The 23,172-nt window shown below is 35.8% G+C and overlaps 1 protein-coding gene across 1 annotated transcript in view; it reads right to left on the bottom strand.

Moving 5' to 3' along the window:
- MALRD1 (MAM and LDL receptor class A domain containing 1) overlaps nt 1–23,172 on the bottom strand; it is a 541,690-nt gene that overhangs the window by 493,270 nt on the left and 25,248 nt on the right. The window contains exons 5-8 of the mRNA XM_074324842.1: nt 16,538–16,634; nt 6,286–6,387; nt 5,516–5,662; nt 1,774–1,940 (exon numbers count right to left, since the gene is read on the bottom strand). Coding sequence (XP_074180943.1) covers nt 1,774–1,940; nt 5,516–5,662; nt 6,286–6,387; nt 16,538–16,634 — 513 coding nt within the window. The remainder of the gene's footprint in view (nt 1–1,773; nt 1,941–5,515; nt 5,663–6,285; nt 6,388–16,537; nt 16,635–23,172) is intronic.

Raw genomic sequence — 23,172 nt, 5'->3', positions numbered from 1 at the left:
GGTGTTTTTGGCCCTCGACCCACATACACACCTAATAAAATTTAATGAAATATATCAAATAGGTTCTGGGGCATTAGGCAGCCAAATACTACTGAAAAAAAAAATGTCACAAAAATATAACAATTATAAAATGCTAGAAATTGTGTCACATTCTCGTAACAAAGGAAAATGTATTAGGCCATCTAATGAGAGTATTCATCCCACTTGATGCTTTAGAGTTTTGTGAATGTCCTGGAAAAGAAAGGTGGAAGAAAGAAGACGACATAAAAATGACACAAAAGGAAAAGAGAGAGGTAATTTGATAGAAAAAAAAAAAAAAAAAAAACAGAGAATTCCTCCTGAATTGTCAAATATCTTGATAATAAGCATTCTGATTCTTGAGGATTCATTACGATGGCACTTCAAACTTCAGTTGTCAAAAATTAATGACAAAAAGAATTCTCAAGGCAGCCAGAGAAGACAGTAACCTACAAAGGAAAGCCCATTGGATTACCATCAGATTTTTCAGCAGAAACTCTACAAGCCAGAAGAGAGTGGAATGAAATATTTAAACTATTGAAAGAGAGAATTTACCAGCCAAGAATAATAATATCCAACAAAGTTATCCTTTCGATATGAAGGAGGAATAAAGACCTTTCCAGATACACAGAACCTGAGGGAATTTTCCAACAGAAGGCCTGTATTACAGGAAATACTGAAAGAGGTTATTCTACCTGAAACAAAAAGATAAAAGGATACAAAACTATGAGTAAGATTACTGACAGACAGAAGCCGGAAATGGCAACCCCTACACATAATAGGACACTATACACTTAACATAAAGGGTAAAGGAGATAAAAACACAAAGAAAAAGAGAAAAAGAAGACAATTTGCTACTACAACTCAGAAGAAAATATAATAGAACACAAGAAAATGCTATTGACAGATGGTTAGTGGTACTTGATAAGTACAGATGATAAATAAACCTTTGTTGAAAAATAAATCTTGCTGATGTCATGTGCAGCTTTCAGTTGGTTTTACTCAAAGCATCATGAGGCAAAGGAAACTGATTTGGATGCTTTCACTGTCCTTTATATAATGTCAGAATTTCTGCAATAATCGTCAAATGTTCCCAATTTCTAGAATGATTGATGTTTATCCCTATGATTTCTTTACTACTATCTATAAGTAAATAATTCTTCACAAGAGAAATTCTCAAACTGTCTCTGGTATTTTCCCACTTGTTTTCAGTTACAGTTAGGTTTTAAAAAAAAAGGTGTGGATTTGATTTCCTCACTAGCATTACCACTACAACTTCTACTATGCCCAGAGTGTCATTTTTTTTTCTCATTCAAATTACTCGTTTGTCTTTATTTAATCAGTAATTACCACCCTTTAAAACTGTCTCTGCTGATACCAGAACAAGTAATTTGTTTCCATATTTCTAGCTTTAATGGTGTATAAATATAAAATCCAAAAGAGATAACATCAGAGCATCAATACAGAGCTAACAATACAGAATCCTAAACAGCTCATTTTTATCAGACCTGTAGTTTCATTAATGTACGTTCATGATTTTTAACAATTTTATGAAATAATATTGTGCAAATTACCACATTGGCTTTTGTACATGACAGTATTTCCTAAAGCAGCTTCTTAATATTTCTTTTTAAAGGTATACTGAATAAAGTCAAGTGAAATAATACCAAAAGCCTACACTGAGAAACACAAGTTGCCAAGAATAGAAATTTCATTTACTCAATAGATTTGAAATAAATGCAAGTTTCTTCTCACCTTATTATTATATAGCCCTACTCTCAGTAAACTGTTTTCCATAGTGTAATAAAATTGAAGATGGCAGTTCTTGCCCAAGCAGTGACACACAGAGCTGCTTAGATAAGCCCTGTTGTCTAAATGGTTAAGAGTAGAAGTATCCTTAGTCTCTAGCCACATACAGTAACCTGAAAAATAAAGGAAAAGGGAACAATTTAGACAAAAAAAATTAGCTACTTTCTGTTTGATCAAAATTATTTTATTTCTAGTTTTCAAAACCAGCCTTAGATCACAAATACTTTGTTTAAAAAGATATGATGGTTTGAAATGATTACATCAACTATAAATGATAGGTTTTCATTTCCCCATGTGCTTTCTAAAACCACCAAAATCTGCTCCTAATTCCTGAAATCAAAGCTTGATAATACTCCTAATAAGAATATTCAATGTTCTTATAGAAAGAAATTTACTGATATAAAATCTCTATGCCACTAAATTATCATTTTCTTTTAAATGTCACAATGCAATCTTTCTTTAATCAAGAATTCAGCTTTCTTCACTGAATTTTTCCATTTTGATTATTTTTTTTACTTTTTTTACAGAAAAACCTTTATAGTTTGAGAGAACATAATTTAAAATGCCCTATTTCTTACCCAAATCTATGGTAGTATCAGATTATCTACAGTCCTATAAAACTGCACCCACAGTTCTGTAGTACATATAAATATTGTCAATCAATTTTTTCCAGATAATTCTTAAAACCAATTTGGATTGTTCTTGATCTCAGTAATATAGACAATGCAGATATACAAATATACTTCTATCATTGTACAACTTCAATTTTCAAAAATAAAGTTTTTCACTTGTTTTATTTCTTTGTAAGTTATTCCTACAGCCTCATTGTACAACTTCAATTTTCAAAAATAAAGTTTTTCACATGCTTTATTTCTTTGTAAGTTATTCCTACAGCCTCTGCAAACTGACACTCTTCTTTAGTAGAAATGTTAGACTTTAATCGAAACAGCAGAGTAAGTTAATAATTTGCCTCTGACCTATACACAAGGAAATGATAAACAAAATGAAAACACATTTTCACAAAAGCAGAGACAAATCAATTGCCAGATAAAATACCTCAGAAGACAGGAAAGAAGACATATGTTAAGTGATGAACAGGGCTGAAACCACAGAACTCTTGGACTTCAGGACGAAAAGCAGGCTTTGGTAGCTTGGATTTTAACTAATTTAAATGTTCCAAAAACTGGAGGAGCAGAGTCAAATTCTCTCAATGAAACCAAAGACTCGGGCTGGGGAAACCAGCTCGTCATCTGAGGCAGGAAACATACCTACCCTCACTGCCTCGGGCTATGCCTAGGGGACAGGAAGTGCAAACTTCCAAGCATTACATGGAATAGGAAAGCCTAAACTAGTACTGTTACTCAGGTAAGGTCTTAGGGACCTAAGTAATGGTCCAACAAAATCACTAAAGGAGGAGGTAAGAACGAAAAAAAATATATCAGGAAAAAATGGAGGAGGCTGGAAAAGGAGAGCATATCTACTGTAGATATCAGGAGACAAAGGTCTATCACCATGTAGTTAGAAATTAAATAAACAGACTTTCATTCTTAAAGTGTATGATCAGAGAGATTATTTAGGTGTGGTAAATATAAAAATGTTTGAAGTTTATAAGTACTAAGCAAGTTCATCACCACAGATCTTTCTTATATAAAAGAATAATTAGTTAAAGAGTGAACCTTCACAAGAAGGAAAAAGGAACTAAAAGAGAGAGGATGAAATAAAAGAAACAATGGTGAGTAAAGAAAATGATAAAATATATCATTGCAATAATTGGAAATATAATAACTTCCAAAGACATTGACCGAAAAATCTTTTCGAAAATGTTAAACTACAATTCAAGACCAAAATAGGGGTTAAAATGAGAGTTAAATTGTGCCAAGGTCCTTCTATTCCAGAAAGAGAGAAATGTACTGAAGCACTTTAGGTTTTGTTAAAAAACAAAACAAAAAAAAAACTAATATTGTTAAATATTAAACATTTTAACAATGTTCAAAATTTTAAATAGCTACAAATATACAAGGAATACAAATCAAAGCCTCTACACCAGTGAGAAAAATAAAATAAAATAAAATAAAATAAAATAAAATAAAATAAAATAAAATAAAATAAAATAAAAGACTAGCAACCAGACACCTTAATAGACATCTCACCAATGAAGATATACAGATGGCAAATAAGCATTTGAAAAAATACTCTATATCATAGGCTATCAAGGAAATAAAAATTAAAACAACAATAAGATTTCACTACACATTTATTAGAATGGCCAAAATCCAGAACACCGACAACACCAAATGCTGGTGAGGACGTGAAGCAACAGGAACTCTCATTCATTGCTGGTGGGAATGAAAAATGGTACAGCCACTTTGGAAGACAGTTTGGCCGTTTCTTACAAAACTAAACTTACGTTTCCCATATAATCTGGCAATCGTGCTCCCTGGTATTTACCCAAAGGAGTGGAAAATTGACATCCACACAAAAAACATGCACATGGATGTTTACAGCAGCTTTATTCATAATTGCCAAAACTTGGAAGCAACCATGATGTCCTTCAGTAGGTGAATGAATATACTGTGGTCCATCCAGACAGTAGAATATTGTTCATCATTAAAAAGAAATGAGCTACCATAAGATTGCCATGGGGATACGAAAGACAGTTTGAGGAATATAATCAATAATGTTGTAAAGATTTTATAGGGTATCCGATGGACACTTGTCTTATTAGGGAGACCACTTCATGGACGGTGTAGGTGCCTGACCACTGCAGTGTACACCTGAAGTTGAAGCTGAATAATAATGAATGTCAACTACAATTTTATATATATATATATATATATATATATATATATATATATATATATAGTCACAAGATGTGGAGTACAGCATAGAGAATAGTCAGTGGAACTGTAACAGCTACAGATGATGTCAGAGGGGTAGTAGTTCAGGGGGGGTTATCACTTTGTGAGAGGTACAAATGTCTATTACATTACTTTGTACACCTGAAACTACTACTACTACTACTACTACTACTACTACTACTAATAATAATAATAATAATAATAAAGAAATGAGCTATTAAGCCCATTGAAAAACATGGAGAAGGCTTAAATGCATATTACTAAGAAGCCAATCTGAAAAGGATACATATGATCTGACTCCAACTATATGATATTCTAGAAGAGGCACAACTGTGGAGACAGTAAAGTCTACATGAAAGTAGGAAAAATAGCTATCAATTTTGCTGGAATTAAATTTTCAGTTATGAATTTTAAAAAAGACTAACAATACCCCTTCAATAAAAGAGAGAGAGAGAAAGCAATGGAGAAGAATACACAGAAATCACAGATTTAATGTTAGAGTAAGAAGAAGAAACTCATTGACAATACTGCAGTGATAAGGTGAGCTAGTAACCTTGATAATTTTTTTTCTTTTTTGTTCCCACAAAAATCTATTATCTCCTGATAACAAAATAATAAAATTTTAAAAAATTAACATAGTTAACAAAGCATAAATTTTCCTCTACACTGTTGGAAATATGATTGCTTTCTTCACTTTCAATATCCATGGCATAATAGAATATACCAGAATGTTCATCAAGACCCCTAATTAAATGTCTTCATACTAGTCACAATAAAGCAGAATTCTGAAAATAATACACAAAAGATATTACGGATTTTTAATTTCCTACCTTCATCATCATTACTTTGATCCTGCTGAGGTATAGATTCTAAGGCAGGAACTTCTCTTGCTTTTGTGCGTGTCCAGGAAATTTGCCCAGCAGACGCTTCTAATGTCCAGTCACACATGTCAAGTTCAAATCCACAGGCCTGACACACTAAATAGAGGAGAGAAAGACCTTGATGGATAATCACAGTCTCTCAGAGTAGCTGCTTGGCCATGGTTATATGTTGCAATTAGGCTTAAACATATGCACATGCCGATTCATGTCTGAAAATGTTGATTCCATAAGCCTTAGAGTGTACTAGTAACTCCAATTTTCAAAAGTTCTTCAGTTGACTCAGATGGGCACCCTCCCAAATAAGAACCACTGACGTAAAGAAAATGAAAAGAAGTTTCCATTTTTTTCTTGTACCACTGCTTTGCTTGTGATTTTTTTTTTTAATGGCATAGTATCTGGCTTTACCTACTTTACGGAATTAAGATAGTTTAAATCATTGACTATTCATAACCACATTAAAATATTAAAGGAGAAATACTGCATATAATTGTAAGATGGTCTTTAACGGAATTGTTTTACAAAACAACAACACCTTATTTTCCACCTTTCACATTTTAAGTAAACCACAGACTTCCAATAACACTCCAGCTAAAACTCAGACATGTCAACATAGGTTGGCAAGTGAATATCCCTATTGGTGGTCTGATATTCCTATTAGTGGCCTAGGTCTCATGAATGACAGCACACTAACAAGCTGGGTGTGTCAGTTTAACACTTACACTTCAATCCTTCATCTCTAGTGTCAAATCTGCAGAGACTTGTATCTGGATGACATACTTCCGGCTTGGTTTCCAAAGCTTCTTGATATGGTAAAATTTCATCTGTTAAATTTAAAGATTAGCAAGTCAGATACAGGTTCAGCTAGAAAGACTCATGTATTTTTTAAAGTATTAACATTTGTTTTACAAAGCACTCTCTACCCAACTGCTCTCTATGGCAGCATCTCCCCTTAAGTAGTAGATCCATTAGAGAGAGAGAGAGAGAGAGAGAGAGAGAGAGAGAGAGAGAGAGAGAATACATCAAACATGCCAATAGTTCTGGATTTTAATCAGACCTCTGTGGTGACTGCCAGGGCCCCAAACCAAATCTTCCACTTCTCCACAAAAATAAGTCACATGTCCTCATGTGGAAACTAAGAGCCTATTACTAGAGGGATAATTGTATATGTGTTAAACACTCGTATACCATATGGTATCCTCTTTAACTGGCAGCTGGATGTGCCCTGCAACTATTTTCACTGAAGCCCTGTCAAATAGTGCCTGTTTTTCCCCTCAAAGTCCTCCCAGCAAAGGACTTGAAAGTGGACTAGGTGTCCTTTCTGCCCCCATAGCCACTCCCAGATAATTCTCACTCTCGCTGTCCTAAGTACCCAAGCTTTGGATCTCTTGACATCAAGGGGTATCACCAGCTTGTTACAGTCATCTCCAGACACCAGTGCACTAACCCTCAATCCTTGGTAAGCTCTTGGCTTACTGTCATCCTTTGTCATTTCCATATTCACTTTCATCTTGCCTCTTAATTTCTTGATTTCTTCTTATTGGTGATCATGAAGGAAAACATTGATGAAAAAGGAACTCCTCTCAGTATTATCATGACTAATGATAACACTTCCTTTATCTTGATTACGAGTGGCCCACTCCCCAACCGTCATCCCTATCGTTCCAGTTTGCTTCTTCTAGTATCTCAACTGTAATGATTTTTTGACAGCACCAGGCCTTATCAGCTAATGGTCCAACAATCTTTCCAATTCCTTTCATCCTTTCATGTCCTCTTTTCCTTTCTTATAGATGTTAGACAATCAGTCATCCCCTGGCCCTTCTATGCTTTCCCATACTCTCAGGGCAAAAACTGATAAGTACAACTCTCCCTACAGTGTAAGTGCCTGTCATTAAGCTTGTGATTGCCCCAGCATCCATTTGAAAGACATCCATCTCCAAAGACACATGGCCACACAACTGGCTAAAGAATCAGGCTGCTCCCACCCATGAAATTCCCCTTTAGAAAGCCCTGGGTGACCTAGATAACTGACTGGCTGTTTTTCCCTTCTCATGCTTTAATGTCTGTTGTTATTATTATTATTATTATTATTATTTTAATTTACCAATTATGAGTGAACCCATGAAACCTTAGGCCCCCCCACCCTCAACTCCAGTAAAGGCAGAACCCCTGATGTTCTCTCTCTCTCTCTCTCTCTCTCCTCCTCCTCCTCCTCCTCCTCCCCCCGCCCCCACATGACCTAGGGACCTAGTTGTGTAGGCCTGGGTGTGCCCTATATCCTCTAGGACCTGTGAGTAACGGACCTTATTTTTTCAAAGTCCCGCAATGGTTGTTGATGAGGTGCATCTTGCAGTTATAATAAGAACTTAAGAACTGCAAGGGCCCATCCAGCAATAACATTGACTCAAGGCAGGAAAATGTCTGCAGGGGCTTCAGCAAGTAGCGTGGACCCAGGTGAGTGCCGCAGGCATTCCTGGCTGATAGCATCACTATGAATAGGCTCAGACCTACACAAAACCCTCCACCTATTCCATCCTGCATCTGTGCAGCTGAACATGGATGAAGAGGAGCCCACAATCATGATGACTGAAATGATGTATCCGGACTACTCACTCCACTGCTACATGACAATCCTAATTTTCCTACTCCTTTCCTTTTCCTCCATTGCTAGACAACTTTTCAAAGCCCTTTACCCCCCCTCCTTAAACCTCCACCTCTTCCTTCATTTAGCTATTCAACCTTCTTTCCACGCCATCCTTCTCAGCTAATGATCTGGCTTCACAGTTCATAGGGAAAATCTGAAGGAAACCTCCCAAGTCACGCTACCAATCTGCCTACACTGCTGCTCACACGCTTTCTCTCTTGTAACTGTGGGTCAAGTAACCATACTCTTCTCTAGGCACACTCCTTTCGTCTATACAGAAGATGCATCTCCTCTTGCCTAGTTAAGGAATCATTCCAGAAACTTCCACCTTTTTTAGCAACATATTTACATTGGAAAAGCTACAGTATACAAAGTGGTCAAAATTTCACCCAACTTAATAAAACCTCCTGACCCTACAACACCTTCCAACTAACTTCTCTATGTTCCTCATATTCTCACTGACCATCCACCAATTCTTATCTTCCCCCTCTGCCCCCATTTTCTCTTGAACCTGTCCAATAAGGTGTTTTTCAAAAATCTTTTGAGGTAAAATTCACATAACATTAAATTCACCATTTTAACCATTTGAAAGTATATAATTCAATGGCTTTTGGTACTTTCACAATGCTGTGCAGTCATCACCACTAATCGCAAAACATTTTCATCACTCACTTCAAAATAAAACCCATACACGTTAACAGTCACTCCCCATTCTCTCCTCCCTCATCTCCCAAGCCTCTAGCAACCAATATCTGCTTTTTGGCTATATGGATTTGCTCATTCTGGACATTCCATATAAATGGAATTATATATAATATGTGGCCTTTTATGTGTGATTTCTTTCACTTAGCAGAATGTTTTCAAGATTCCATCATGTTGTAGCATGTACTTGAACTTTATTCTTTGTTTTTTATCCTACCCCTCCACTGAAACTGCACATAACATATGCAGTTGCTAAACCTAGTGTTTAATTTTTCTCCCCAACATACCCGACATATCAGTAATATTGGACATAGTTGATCATCCTCCTTCTTGAAACATTTTCTTCACTAGATTCTAGTACATAATTTTCTCCTGGTTTTCCTCTTAAATTACTAGCTGTACATTGTCGACTCCTTTGAGGGTTTTCCCTCATCTCCTCAAGGTTACACACAGTAACATGAGAGGATCCCACAGTTCAATCCTCGGATGGCTTGCCCTCCCTATACTCACGATTTTGTTAGTATCACCTAGTCTCACACCTGTAAACCTTTTCCTAAGTGCCAATGACTCCAAAATTATATCTTCGGCCCAGACCTTTGACAGGACTCCAACATAGATATCGTGCTGCTGACTTGGTTCCTTCACTTGGATAACTAACAAGCATGTCAGCAGAAATATGTTCAAAATGAAACTTCTGATTTCCTCTGCCCAAACTTTCTCCTCCCACATGCTTTCCCATCTTAGTTCATGACAACTGCGTCCTTCCCGTTCAGGTAAGAAATCTGGAGCCATCTCTGTCTCTCTCCCTGGACACGCCATCCATCCGCATATCTTTGCTTTATCTGTGAAACACATCAAGAATTGGACTACATCCTTCCACTTCCACTAGTATTATCGGTTCTGGTTCAAGGGAACAGCATTTTTTCTGGATTGTAGTAATAACTTCTTATTTTGCCTTCTTGTTGCTGCCCTTGTCCCATTATGATCTTTAACTGTGTGGGTCAGATCATGTCTCCTTTGCTCAAAACTCCTCCATGGCTTTCTTACCCTTCACAAAGTAAACACAAGAGTCCTTACCATGATCGTCCTCATACAAACCAGGCTTACCGTTTCCTGGACCTGCCAGTATATACATCACTTGATCCCTCAACAACGTGACTTTTTGCTCAAAAACTATGATCTTCATGTGACCATGCCTACTTAAAACTTCATCTCACCCTCACCTCTAGCATTTCTTATCTTGGTTTTCCATGTTATTGCTCCCCATAGCACAAATCACCACTTGACATAAAATATTTTTGTTTATTGGCATAATGTCTCTCTCCGTCTGACTAAAATGTAAGCTCCATGAATGCAGGGGTTACTGTTTGTTTTTCCTTCTGTCTCCCCAGTGTCTAGAAAAATTCTTGGCATAACGTATGTGTTCAATATACATGCGTTTAATGAATGGACAAATAAATGACTTATAAACAATTTTACAAATATTTTTTTTAAATATCATAGACTCTATATAAATTGCTTCCATTTTTATTTAGAATGAAATTGAAGCAATTGGTTATGAAACTGATTTATGAATAATATCCATAATCTGGCTTCTCATAATGAAAGCTTACCAATGATGAATATGCAAAGCTGCCTGAATGGAAGATCCACTGAAAACAAAACCGCATATGCAGTTAAGGGAGTGTGGGCAATAAATGAAGCTAAGATGGCGCAATAACAATTACCATGAAATAATAAAAACTGTAATTTCTCTAGATTCATATCGTAGCCACAAATCCTCTCTCTTCTACAGCTACATAATTAAATATTGGTCATAGTTCAATTAAATAGCAATTTTTCACTATTTATACAAGACAAAAAAAACAAACCCACAAAGTACTGTAAACAAGAATAGCAAAATCGTCAAATATAAATTGCATGAATTAAAAATGTAGCTTGTGTCAATTGGTATTAAACATCTTTCACCAGTGTTAACCACTTTTATTACCTCTTTTTCTCAAACTAGAATCTACAACCATAAAAAACAATGGCATGGGGATATAAGTTGTCAATCAATTAATCTCCTGGACAGCTCTTTTTATTTTAGTACATTCAATCCCACAGCGGAAAGTTACTTAAAGATATCAATTATTTATATTTATATTCGTATTTATCTTCCCTGCCCCCACCTTCCTTCTCTCTCATGCTTATACTGCAAAACAAACAAGCTGCAGGAAATTATTTTGGGGGATTTAAATTCCTCCATTAATAGCACATGATCAGCAGGATGAAGCTTTGCCAATGATTTCGAAGTCTCTACACCAACAAGGCCGCATGTCTACAGCCTGCCAGCCTTCAAATCTTATCTTGTACAAGCAGGTTATGTGAAACTTGCCAGACTCTCTCAGATGCTATGGCGAGAAGGAAGTCCAAGTATCAAGGCCACTGCAATAAAAGTCATAATTGACATCCACTTTGACTCCAGGGGCGTTAGACAATCTCTTTGTCAATTGTCTTCAGTTAGAAATTAGTAATGGATTCCAGTGAATAATTATTAGATCTTAAAAGGTAGCTAGAAGTTAGTAAGATTTTTCAAAAGGTAACCAGGTCCTTAGTTATTTAACTGGATAAAATGTTGTGTCATTCAGATTCTCATTAAGGGATAATTTGTGTGTTTGCAGCCTTTACAAAATTAGACAAAGGCAAAGTCCTGGCAGATTGATCTAAAAATATTCACAGAATGTTCACAGTATTCGGAGTGTGAGCCACAGCATGCAATCTCTTTAAAAATTATAATAAGCATTTATTCAAGAAGCAGTGATTAAGCACATTCTTATTTAGTCACAGCCAGAAACGTTGATTTTTTTTTTTTTCATATTTGCTACTTTGGTAAAATCTAAAGAGATTCTCCTTTCAACAAATGTACAGAAAATATTTCTATCTTGGGAAGGGCATTAGTTAGAATGATACAGTTTGAAGGTGTGGGTATAGTCTAAAATATTTCTCTAACACTATAAAAATAATTTACTTTTGCTGTCCAACTTGCAAAATCTTCATAAACGATTAAAATACCTGTATCTAACACTTTTATAAAGGAAGTTATTAACATTTCTACATATGCCAGGGGTGCCAAATATATATATATACACATGGCTTGTATTCGTCTTTTGTTATTGGTATATATTGAGTATTACAGTTTTAATACAGTTTTTTCCCTTCTTTAAATGTGTATACATTCTTTTGGCACTCTCTGTAAAATGAAGTTACTATTAAAGAAATACTGTTTCTTTAATAAACATCAAATTATTCAGGTTATCAATTTCTTCTTTAGTGGCTTTGGTTGTTTGTGACTTTCAAAACCTTTGTCCATTTTATATAAATTGTTGAATTTATGTGCAGAGCATTATTTGCAGTATTCCCTTATTTATCTTTGTAATATGTGTAGAGTCTCTAGTGTTAGGACCTATTTCATTCCTGATAGTGGTAATCTGTGTCTTCTCTTTTTCTGCTTTGATCAATCCAATTAGAATTTTGTCAATTTTATTTACCTTGTCAGTGAATCAGCTTTTGGTTTCAATAATTTTCTCTGTTATTTTACCACTTTCAGTTCCATTATTAGCTGTGTTAACATATATTATTTGCCTACTGCTTGACTTAGCTCTAACATGTCCTTTTTCTCCTTTCTTTAGATAGATAGTTAAATTGTTGGGTTGAAACCTTTTTTCTTTCCTAATGAAAAATTTTAATCTATTGATTTTCTTCTAACCACTGCTTTGGCTATATTACACAATTTTTAGTAAGCTATATTTTCATTTTAATTCAGTTCAAAATATTGGCTATTTTGAAGTATGTTTTATTTACATCTGTGGAATTTCATTTCCAAATAATTATGTATTTCTCAGGTTTATAGTTTAATTTCATTTCGGACAGAGGATCTATTTCATATGATTTCAATTGTTTTGAAATTCTTAAATTTTGTTTTGTGGCCTGAGTAAAGTCAGGCCAATCCATATCAGAGACTGAAAAAAATCAGTGACATTAATCCTGCCTTTACTTAACATTTTTATATTTTGTTCACCATTGATTTTTTCATTAATTTTGATTTTTAATAGATCATATTAAGATATTATTTAACTTGCTTAGTAGACATCTTAGTCTGCTTGGGCTGCCACAACAAAGTACCACAGACTGGGTGGCTTAAATGAGAGAAACGTATTTTCTCACATAAGATTGGAAGTCTGTGACAATCATTTAGCCAATGACATAGCCAAAAGCACTGTCTTTTCCCATTTCTTCCTCTTCCTGCCTTGAATGTGAGATGTACAGAGCTTCTGCTGCAATTTTATGACCATAAGATGACACACATTATGCAGATACCAAAGAAATCCCTTATTCCTTGACTTTAGCAATACTGGAGTTGAAGAAACTATGCCTTAACTGTCTATCTCCTCTATTTTCTTAAGTAAACTAAGAAAACATTTGTTTTCATGCATCCAAATTAATTCCTAATTCTATCCTCCATTGGAGTAGGATTTTCAGATGGAGATTTCCAGAACACATTGGGTTGGCTCTACCTCCATATCTCAGATGCTCCACCCATCCTGACCATCCTCACCAGAACTGCATACTTGTAAGACTGAAACCACTGATTCCAGATAGCTGCAACTCTGCCCCAGAGCAGCCACTGCCACGTACAACAGTCACATCCCAAATGCTAGTTCTGCTCTTAAACCTGCGATGGGCTGGCTTCACCAAAAGTGCCCTGAGAATCTTCTTCATAAAATGCAGGTCCCATCCTCGGTGATTCCCATCTAGCAGGTCTGGAGTGAAGCCCAGAACCGATGTCTCACCCATGTGATTCTGGTTAACTAGCTTCACCCTGCCATGATAGTACCTAAACTTGAGAACCTCATTTGAAAATTGAATGCTACCTAATTTTACTATCTCTCACATTCCTACCATTTACAGAATGCAACTCCATCCGAATGCCAGTCCTATCCCATCATGCTTTATCCTTTTTCTCCATTATTAATCCTCATGCTGCTGTTTTCCTCCCAGAAGTTTAACAATGCCCTCAATCCTCATTCTATTTAAGAAACAAAATACAAAACTCCCTGTAACCTTACTTTTAAAGAACACAGACCTTACCCGAATACTGGTTTTCTCCATAAGGAGCCCATTTCCTTTGTACCTTTCACAAGGGCTGACATCCTTCCAATGCCCCATAAAACACAATGCCTAAACTTCAAGCTGCCATTCTTGGAACTCCCCACTTTTGCTTCTACACAATGATTTATTGGTCCACGTGTAAAAGCATCTTGTCTCACAACACCCAACTTATTGCCCTGTGTCATCCACACAGGTCGACTTTCCATACTCATTGAAGACTTCAATTTTGGATTTCAAAGTCTTCTTCTCTAGCCCCAAATCTTGTAATGCTGAATAAAATTAATATCCATATTAAAGGAAAGGTCTAGCCAATAATATTGTTTTAAAATTCATGCCCCATTTTCAGTAAACTTAATTTCCACTCCACCTCAAAAACAATATAGTTATAACATTATCTAGAACAAACATCTTAGAAATTATAGGCTCCAATATTATTCTATTTGATGACAACTTTTCCTAGAATGTCCAACTTTCTGATGCTCTCACTCTCATTACTATTTTTTACCTTCTATAATGATTTTATAGAGCTCTTTTAAGATCTGGCATTTGTCTTTTGAAATTTATCATGGCTCATCAACATTGGCCATTGACCCAGTATATGGTTCATGAGTAATTAAGGAAACGGATTTGGTTCCCAGAGCTAAAGATGGAGAGAAAGCTCATACCTGAAGTGATAGTAGATTCCTATTACAGGCCATCTCAATTCCCAAGCACACCCCCAGCATACTCCCGTGTAAATTTCTAATGCAAACAGTTTCAATGGCAGCAGCCAGTTCCTAAATTCCTGACAGTTTGGAAAGTCCAGCCAATGGCTGATTTCATTGCAATAGTCTCCTTTGCAGGTGATTAGCTAGACTGGCCCATCAATAGGACTAGTTTAAAATCATTTTATTTAGCAGACTCCAATTTCTGCAGAAACTATAAAACTGAAATTTATAAAAATACAGATGAAGTGATCAGGCTCAAGGACTAGATGTCTCATTAAAAATCAAGCACAGGACTGTTGTACTCTGGACCCAGGAATACCATGCAGGGTAACAGAAGAGGTATTATTAGGGGATATTTTAATAACACAGTAGTCAATAGAGTCTGCTTTGCCTGGAGTTAACCATTTATTCTATACTGATATATTGCATCCCTCCTGAAAAGGCTAATAAAATGTTATCTTCTTGTAGTGAAAAGGCATTGAGGTTTTACTTCAATTATTTACTTCTAGGAATGGGTGGGGGTTCCCGTCTGTCCTCTTGAAGTTCTCTATTTCAATTTATCATATGGCAATTTCTTACCTAATATATACCGAGCACTGCTAATACAAAGATAAAAAAACTTTTATATGTTCAAGTGTTAGAAGGGGCTGTTATCAGAGCCTATAAAACCCTATCTTGGTCTGGGTACTGAGAGGTACATACCTGTAAGCTCTTATCATACCAGCAGGTGTGTTGTTTAACATCCAGGCATAATACAGACACCCTTTATCAAGATTCCTTTTTCTGGTCTCTCTTAAGTAGACCAACCCATCTCTTCTGTTCTTAAAATATTATTTACTACAACTACCCTATCTTTCCGCAAATTGGAATCCTCTCTGCAAAATAACTATCTTCATTCTGATATAGCATACTACAGTACAATAAAATTTAAAAAGGAAAAATATCTATCAACTAAATTATATATATATATATATATGGTTAGGGTTAGGGATATATATACATATATACATATATATATATATATATATATATATATATGTGTGTGTGTGTGTGTATATATATATATATGTATATCAATGTAGGATAACAGAAGAGATACATTAGGGGAGATTTTAATAACATACATATATACATATATATGTTTTTAATAATATTTATATATGTCTTGCTTATTAGACTAAATTAATTTTACCTAACCAAATTATAATTTTAACATTGAACTTTTCTATTGAGAACAACATGAATGGGGAATTAAATATTATTCAGTTAATATAATTAAGGGATCAATATGGATAGTTTTTTAGGTGTGATATATGTAGTATATTGATCTAGTTTGTTCAATCTAAATAGAAAATAGAGTATAATATAATATCTCTCTCCATTTGTGTCTTTCAATGGAATCATTAGGTCAACTCTGCAAGCATTCAATTTCAAGACTATAGAAGACAGGTTTCTCCCGGTTTCCTAAAAGGCACAGAGTTCTCTTGGCAAGATTTAGTAAGCCAGTGTAAACATTGCTATAACATTTCAAAACTGAGACTAAATTATCTCCTTCAGCTCTTTATAGCGCCCGCCCGGAGTCAGTGAAAAATAGCCTTTCTTCACTTCTAGCATAGATTTAGTCATTGTTTTACAATGTATCAGCACAATGGAAATGGCCCATTCTAAAACATCAGACAAAAAAAAGGAGCAGATCAAAATTATTACAAAGTTTAAATTGCACCAAATTTATTATACATAATAAGGAACAAAATGAGAAAAAGTTCTTACCATGTGCAAGCAAGCAGCCTGAACTGAAAGATACATCATCAATAGCTATGACTTCATCCTGTTCATGAGTTGAAATCATTTGACCTTGAAGCACAACCTGCACAAACAAAACAAAAATTCAAAGCACAGAACCTCACAGTCTCACAATCTTAAGGCAGGGAGCCTACAAATAAGAAATATGCCACTTCTTAGAAGCACTTGGGTGACCATGCCAATTACAAGTAGAAAGAGATCAAAGCGTATGTACACACTCAAGGATGGGAAAATGTACATCATTCTGTATCTCACATGTCTACCGTAGGTTAGGTAATATGTTCATGAAATGAAGCAATATTCACCTGGTTTCTGCCCTTTAATCAACTTCTGTGTTTGATTTCCATGTGTTCATACTATTTAGGATTTACCAGCTTTTCCACCCAGGCTCCATCTTGATCTCTGGTTCTTGGTAATTTGCAACTTTGCCCCATTTCCACCTCTGGTTCTCAAAATTTTTAGTCACAGTCTTTTCTTGGCTATCCTTGTGCTCTCCTCCTGCTCATTTTCTGCCGTGATCTAAACATAGCTTGAGACATTGAATGGACATGGTCATTCAGTGACTTACTGCTAAAATGACTGAATGTTAGATTGTGATGTGAAGCCAGCCCAAGTCTGCACCAAGAGAAAATACTGAGGTATAATAAATCTGAGAAACTTACAGCAATAGAAAATAGGTGTGTCAGTGGAGACTGTTATCCCACCCAAACTAATGAATACCATTGATGTTGGAGGCTTAATTCATGGATACATTAAATTTGTGTTCATCGTTCAGCCTTGTGTATAATATAAACATTTTATTATTTCAAAATGTCAGCACTGCTTTTTAGCTTAATGGTTGGTCTACATGCAATCAGCCCTACACACATCATTTTGCTGCATTCCCTTTGGTTCTTGTACAATGTGACATTTGATGCATTTCTTTTGGAACCAGACACTATCTACTAGTCTATTAAAAATATGATGAGAAACATCCACAACCTATCAAGCAACTTGTCCATACGTAGCCCTAAGAAAGTCATGTTTTCTTTACATAAAACAGAATAACTGCGTGACCACTTACAAAGCAGGACCATGTCAGAAAGGTCTATCAAAGATTGTTGCGTAGGGATGGTTTTATATGAGGGCAGTAGAGCAGAGTGATTAAGTGCATATTTAGAACCAGACTGCTTGGGTTCAGATCCCAACTACACCACTTAACAGCAACAGGACCTTGGAGAAGTACCTTAACATCTCTGTACCTCAATTTTCTTCTTTGTAAATGGTACTGATAAAAATAATGTTATTACCTATATGACAAGATTTATGCAACAAGTTATTACACATACAACAGTACTTGCTAAACAGTCGGTATTAAATAAGTATTAGCTACTATTATAACATAGCTATTAAAATGTTTAAGCTACTATATGAATAGTGTGGTTATAGAAAAAAATCTATTCCTTACAGATTAACAATTTATTCTTGAAAGCCTTTACACATAGATACAGTCTCCAGTTCTTGCTGAGCTAAGCATACAGACACCTGTAGTAGTCATATTAAAAGAGACAAGTAGAAATAAGTGTGAACTAAGCACCAGGCTGTTCTGTTTTTCTCTACACTCTCTCCCCAAACCCATTCGTCCTCAGGGTTTCAACTGTCACTCAGGTGGATGAAACACAAATTTACATCACAAATGTCAACCTTTCTCCTGAACTCTCCTTCTGTATCTCCACAGCCTGCTGGGCATTTTCACTCAGGCGACCCGAAGTCACTTCTAATTCATAATGTTCTTTCCCCTCAAACTGGACCTTTCACCTGACCCTCATTCTATGACAGTGGTACCAGAACACGGCCACTCTTCGATGCTCAAAACTTCACATTGACCTTTGGAACCATTTTCTCCTCCAGTCTCATGTCTAATCAGTCAAAATCTATTAAACCTCTCTTCTTTCCATTCCTATTTCCAGTCCTGTATCTTCACACCTTATCTAATAAAGTAAATTAAATTTAAACTACCTTTTTATCTTCAGTCCTCTCCTCATCAGAGTTTATAATACATGCATTTATTGATTTAACTAAATTATTTTTAACTTGGCATAACTGAAGAAAAGTTAGTGTGAAAATTGCCGGTCATTTGAGCCCACTGGTTCAGCAAAAGGAAATGTTTTTCTTAGAGAAAGAACTGTTTCTCTAAGTGTAGGGAAATTTACTAATAGGTCTTCATAACTAAGAAACACAAGATCCATCAGGCATAACCAGAATGTCTAGTGAAATGTATTTAAACAAAAAGATTTTCCAGGGACTTTGGTTGGAATTGTGAAAAGAGGGATGGGTTGAATTAAGTAAAGAGAGGGGAACCCCAAGATGATTTTCAAAAACCAGGTCCTGTGATCAGAGGCTGTCTTGGTGCATCATAGTTGAATTTCTTAGGAAAGGGATGTCTAACATCCCTTGTTTTCTCCAAAACTTGGGCAAAGATTTTTTTTTTTTTTCCAAACAACCAACTCATTTTAACTGTATTAGAGGAAATAATAAAAGAGTAAAAAAGTAGCAAAATAAAAGCAGATCATTGAGATTATGGAGTTAGGAGTTGGAAACATCACAGAAGTCAAGTACGGTCTGCTCTGATTCAACAGTAAACATGAGATAAATTCATTTCACCCCAAAACATTGTAAGAGAGAAGATGGCCTCTGACGGGAGTTAACGGGTCAGTACTCAAGCCACTTGATTTAAATCTTAGATGAAACTGATAGTAGGTGAATCATAAAAAGAACCCATGTGGGTTACACTAATAATTACATGAACAGAAACTCTCGTAATGATTTTTATTGTGTTAGAGTTTTCTTACTTAGTACTATAAATTCAATATTATTTCCCAAGCAAACGTGAAACACAAAAAGATGACTAATCTTTTCCCCATCATGTGTTTGCCCAGTAAGTATTCTTGAATTAAAAGGTAAAAATGCCTCAGATTATGATTTTGAAAAGTTTGAGAGTAGACTGTTTTTAACAACTGATAACTTAGTTGCATGAGTAACTTATCTTTTGTCCTTATTAATGAAGTCTATTATTTCTGAATAGGAGGCTGCTGAAAATTCTCTGGCATTTCCAAATGGACTATCAAAGAAATGACAGGTAAATAATAGCACATTATAAATGCTTCAGTACCTCTTCAAAATTCAGGCACTGACTGCTCATTTAGCTGAAGAATCCAAACATCCAACTTGGAAACCATAGCCAGTGATACACTTAGTGATACAGTATTCATTTCTTCCTACCCATAAAACCAATACATGGGCTCCCTTCAAGAACAACAACAACAAAAACATTGGGGGAGTGAAATGAGAGAAGGTTTCACTTGAACTTGGGACTAAATGTCTCCTATATGTTTGGACTGTGTTAGTCTTTGCTTCTTTTAGGACAATAGCACAATTAGTTGCTAATGTCGGCAATTTTGAAAAATGCGATTGCAGTTCATCAGCATAATGCAACGGATAATAACGTTGTGTCATCCAGCACTGCAGACTAAAGTATGTTTAATGAGTCTCACCCAACAGATTGGACCAAATCTGAGGGTTGAGTTTTTTTGTCTATATTTTATAAATTCTTATAATGCTTTAAGATAATTTAAAAAAAAAAAATGATCATGGTGCAGTGACTAAAAGACTGAGATCTGAAATCAAACTATCCTAGGTTTTAATCTAGTTGTAATTTAGTACCTATTCCACTGTCTACAGCTCATAATCCTCATGTGAATAATGGTTCTACTGCAAAGGTTTGCCAAGAAGGGTCAATAAGATGGTATACACAAAGGACAAAACGCAGTTCCTTATACGTAGTAAGTACTCAACAAGTGGTAGCTGGTATTATTCCTTAAACATCTCCAGAAACTTTCTGAAATGTGGCCATCTTTGTTGACTACATGCATAAATAGCATTCCTTATGTCTGCAGCAGTACTCCCTCAGAAATTAACAGGCTTCAATTTTACTAAGGGATGGATGCACTACTTTACGGATAAAGGTGATAAAGACCCCACAATCCAGAGGCTTTCTCAGAAGCCTATGCAAAGCCAGGGTCCAGCTGGGAATATTATCTCCTCTTTGGATATTTCTAAAGGAAGCACGAATGGCTTTAAAACTATCAGAAGTCAGCATGGAGGGGAAAATGCAAAAAAAAAACAGAATAATTCTGAGGCTTGTAAATTGATGAGGCAGCAGATATTGTCTGGAGACGCTGATTACAAAATGCCCTCAAATGAGTCACTTGCTAAAGCTTTTCAGGAACTAGCTGCTCGATGGTAGCAGGCAGTATTACAAGTACAGCTCATCTCTGTGGCTCAGCTAAACAAAAGCCAGTGAACATCTGCTCACTTGCTGACAAGATGGAACTAAAGCATACCTGCAATCTTAAAGACTGATGTAGCCCAAGGATCCCCAAAGAGTTGTGTCATTTCCTAATTTTTACAAAGCCTTTAAGGTAGAAGCACTGTTTTCTTATCAGCAATAACGTACTTTGGGAAACAAATTCATATACTGCATATGTACCTGCTTTGGTTGAAGCCACTGCTTCATTTTAAAGCATTCAAATGAATAACCCCACTGCCTCAGCTACAACTGAATTGCCTTGGTGATGATATATTTGGGAGTTTTCAGTTTTACATTCGGCTACTACACATCTTTAATCATCAACCCACACAATATGCCATTTGGGAATGGACCACAGAGAAAAACAAGAAAGGTATTTTAAAAGGTTTAACCTACAAGATCCAGCAGGTTCCAGCACTGCCCAATATTCAAATCTCTGTTGAGCTACTAGTAAAGACCCTGACCTAAGGATAGAGACAGGTAGACTTAAAAGATAGTTTAAGACTTTTTTTTTTAACCATCTACTCTGTTTCAAAGTTGGAACGGATGTATAAATCCTGATAAAGTTTATACAGAGACAAGATTTCCATCTCAGTCACTGAAATTTATGCAAGCATGCAAACAGAAGGGAATTCAAGTTCATCTTTCATCTTCTAGTCAATATGACTCAGTCCTCTCTGTTTCATTGCTTTTGTTGTCATTGAGAGAAGACAGAGGGACATAGGGGAGTCAGAAGAGAAGTGTAAGAAATAAACTAGAACTCCTAGCAATTAATGGCACCTGAGCATCCACAACAAATTAGATGCATTATTGGTGTTGGAATTTTCATTCTGCACGCCACGCCCCACCAACGCCAGGAACACAGTGTGTCTCACCCCCATGCCTGTCAAATATCTTCTCTTTGAAAACTATGTATCAAATGAGGGGTTAATATCCCAAATATGTAAGGAACTCATACAACTCAATAGCAAAAAATCAAGTTAAATGGGTAGAGGACCTTAACAGATATTCTTCCAAAGAAGACATACAAATGGCCAACAGGTACATGAAAAAATGCTCAACATCACTCTTCATTAGGACAATGAACATCAAAACCACAATGAGGTATAGTTCACACATGTTAGAATGGTTATTATCAAAAAGACAAGAGATAATGTGTTGGCGAAGATGTGGAGAAAAGGGAACCCTTGTGCCCTGTTGATGGGGATATAAACTGTCACAGCCACTATGGAAAACAGTATGGAGGTTCCTTAAAAAATTAAAAACAGAACTAACTACCTTATGACCCAGCATTGAATATATTCCCACTTCTGGATATATATTCACTAGACATGAAATCACTACCTCAAAAAGATACCTACACTCCAATATCTGCAGCATTATTCACAATAGCTAGGACATGGAAACAACACTATCAGCAAATGTCAATCAATAGAGGAATGGATAAGAAAATGCTATGTTTACATAAAAAGGAATAATTCAGGGGGAAAAAAGAAATATTGTCATTTATGACAACATGGATGGAACTTGAGGGTATTATGCTAAGTGAAATAAGTCAGACAGAGAAAGACAAATAATATGATCTCATTTACATGTGCAATCCAAAAAAGCCAAACTCATAAAAACAAGAAGCCAAATGGTAGTTGCCAGGGGTGGTGGTGTGAGAGAAAAGGGAAAATGTTTGTCAAAGGGTACAAACTTCACATTCTAAGATGAATAAGTCCTGGCTATCTAATATGAGGCATGGTGAATACAGCTAATAATACTGTGTAACATACTTGAAAGTTGCTAAGAAAGATCTTAAATGTTTTCAACACACACACACAAAACAAACACACCTATAATTATGTGAGGTGAAGGATGTGTCAACCAACGTTATTGTGCTAATCATTCCACAATATACATATACATGAATGAAATCATCACATTCTACATCTTAAATGTAGACAATGTTATATGTCAATTATATCTCAATAAGGCCGTGGAGAAAAAAATCTCTTAATATGGTGCTGGGAACGTTCCCTGAATCCCACTTAGTGCATTGCAAGTGCCCCAAGTGCCCCAAGTGAGTCTTTGTTAAACAAATGACTCAGTAACTCATAGGAAGACTTAAATGCCTCATGGCTTAAGATACCCTCCCAACACACACCGAAGTAGAGTACAAAGGCTCAAAGGACAGAACTGTGTTTACAATCATACAATTCCACTGAAGTCCTATTGTCTAGGTGTCATTTAACCATCTACTGAAGGATTC

Source organism: Rhinolophus sinicus, linkage group LG02 (assembly GCF_036562045.2).
Source record: "Rhinolophus sinicus isolate RSC01 linkage group LG02, ASM3656204v1, whole genome shotgun sequence".
In the NCBI taxonomy this organism is placed as follows: domain Eukaryota; kingdom Metazoa; phylum Chordata; class Mammalia; order Chiroptera; family Rhinolophidae; genus Rhinolophus; species Rhinolophus sinicus.
The sequence above is the reverse complement of the archived record's forward strand: the minus strand, read 5'-3'. Positions and strand labels throughout refer to the sequence as shown.